Raw genomic sequence first — 1,483 nt, forward strand, 5'->3', positions numbered from 1 at the left:
CCTCGCCCCCCCCCCCCCCCCCCAAAAAAAAAAAAAAAAAAAGGAATTTGGTATTTTTGTCACAAACAAATTATATTTAATTGGTTTGATTTGAAATTGGTAAATTGAATCAGGGGTAATATCGAGCAATGAAAGATTTTTCAGAACTTCCACTTTTAAAGGGAGTATTATTATGATATTGGAATAGTTCTATTTGAAATTTGATGCAGATTCTGTTCTGTATTATTTTTTTTCCTTGTATGCAGTCTGCAATTATGATGCTGGTATGTGCTAGAAAAATTTCAACAAGCTGATATGTCTCTGATTAAATAATTCTCTTGTCCATTGATGCTGCTGCATCTCAGACAATCTAGCAATTTTTATTGAATAATTTAACAGCCCAACTATGGTGCTGAAGTGTTTTTCTCTAATTAATGCCCTTGCAAACAGTTTGTGATTGTGCTACAAAAACACCAAGAGCTAATCTTTTCTGTTAATAGTTTATTTTTGGCTGTCAGTGGTACTAATGCATCTCAGAAGATCTGGTAGCTGTTTCTTTAAAAATGTAGCACCTTATTTATTGTTTTTTTTTTATTGCAGAATGACTGGAGCGTTGTGAAACGTGGCTGGGATGCCCAGGTTCTAGGTGAAGCACCTTTCAAGTTTCGTAATGCCATTGAAGCTGTGAAAGAACTCCGGAAGGATCCCAAAGCCAATGACCAGTACTTGCCTCCTTTTGTTATAGTTGATGAGAATGGGAAAGCAGTTGGACCTATAGTGGATGGTGATGCAGTGGTAACATTTAACTTCCGAGCAGACCGTATGACTATGCTTGCTAAAGCACTTGAATATGAAGATTTCGACAAATTCGACAGAAGTTTCGTTTTCCAAAGTTCGATATGTCGGATGCTTCAGTATGATAATGGTGATTTGAAGCTTCCTAGTCATTACCTTGTTTCTCCTCCAGAGATAGAGAGAACCTCGGGTGAATACTTGGTGCACAATGACATCCGGACTTTTGCTTGCAGGTACAATACTATGCAATTTTAAATTTTAGGCCCCAAGGAACTTCCGTTGTCGGATTGTCTTTTACACTGATTTCTAACAACTTGAGTATTCTTGTCTCATATTTCATTTCTTTCTTATTTATATAATTTCATGTTTCTCTGCATGAGGGAAATTTCTTCTCCAGTTCTCTTGAGTATTCTTTGTTTGGCATGCTGGTTGTTTTTGTTTTCTATCTAATGCGATCACAACAGTGACACATGAATTTTTCTTTGGTTGTTTTGTTTCATTATGATTAATAGAAGTGTACCACTGACAAGAGTCTTTGTCATGTTTTTTATCTTTTTCAGTGAGACTGTCAAATTTGGTCATGTCACATTTTTCTGGAACGGTAACCGTTCTGGGTATTTTGATGCAAGCATGGAGGAATATGTTGAAATTCCAAGTGATAGTGGAATCACATTTAATGTTCAGCCGAAAATGAAGGCTTTGGAAATTG

General features: G+C 36.3%; 1 protein-coding gene across 1 annotated transcript in view; it reads left to right on the forward strand.

The window, feature by feature from the left end:
* The window catches only part of LOC109819613 (2,3-bisphosphoglycerate-independent phosphoglycerate mutase-like), a 9,051-nt gene that overhangs the window by 5,186 nt on the left and 2,382 nt on the right, over window positions 1-1,483 (forward strand). The window contains exons 6-7 of the mRNA XM_020385390.1: window positions 580-1,007; window positions 1,335-1,481. Coding sequence (XP_020240979.1) covers window positions 580-1,007; window positions 1,335-1,481 — 575 coding nt within the window. The remainder of the gene's footprint in view (window positions 1-579; window positions 1,008-1,334; window positions 1,482-1,483) is intronic.

This window comes from Asparagus officinalis, chromosome 8, assembly GCF_001876935.1.
Source record: "Asparagus officinalis chromosome 8, Aspof.V1, whole genome shotgun sequence".
Classification (NCBI taxonomy): domain Eukaryota; kingdom Viridiplantae; phylum Streptophyta; class Magnoliopsida; order Asparagales; family Asparagaceae; genus Asparagus; species Asparagus officinalis.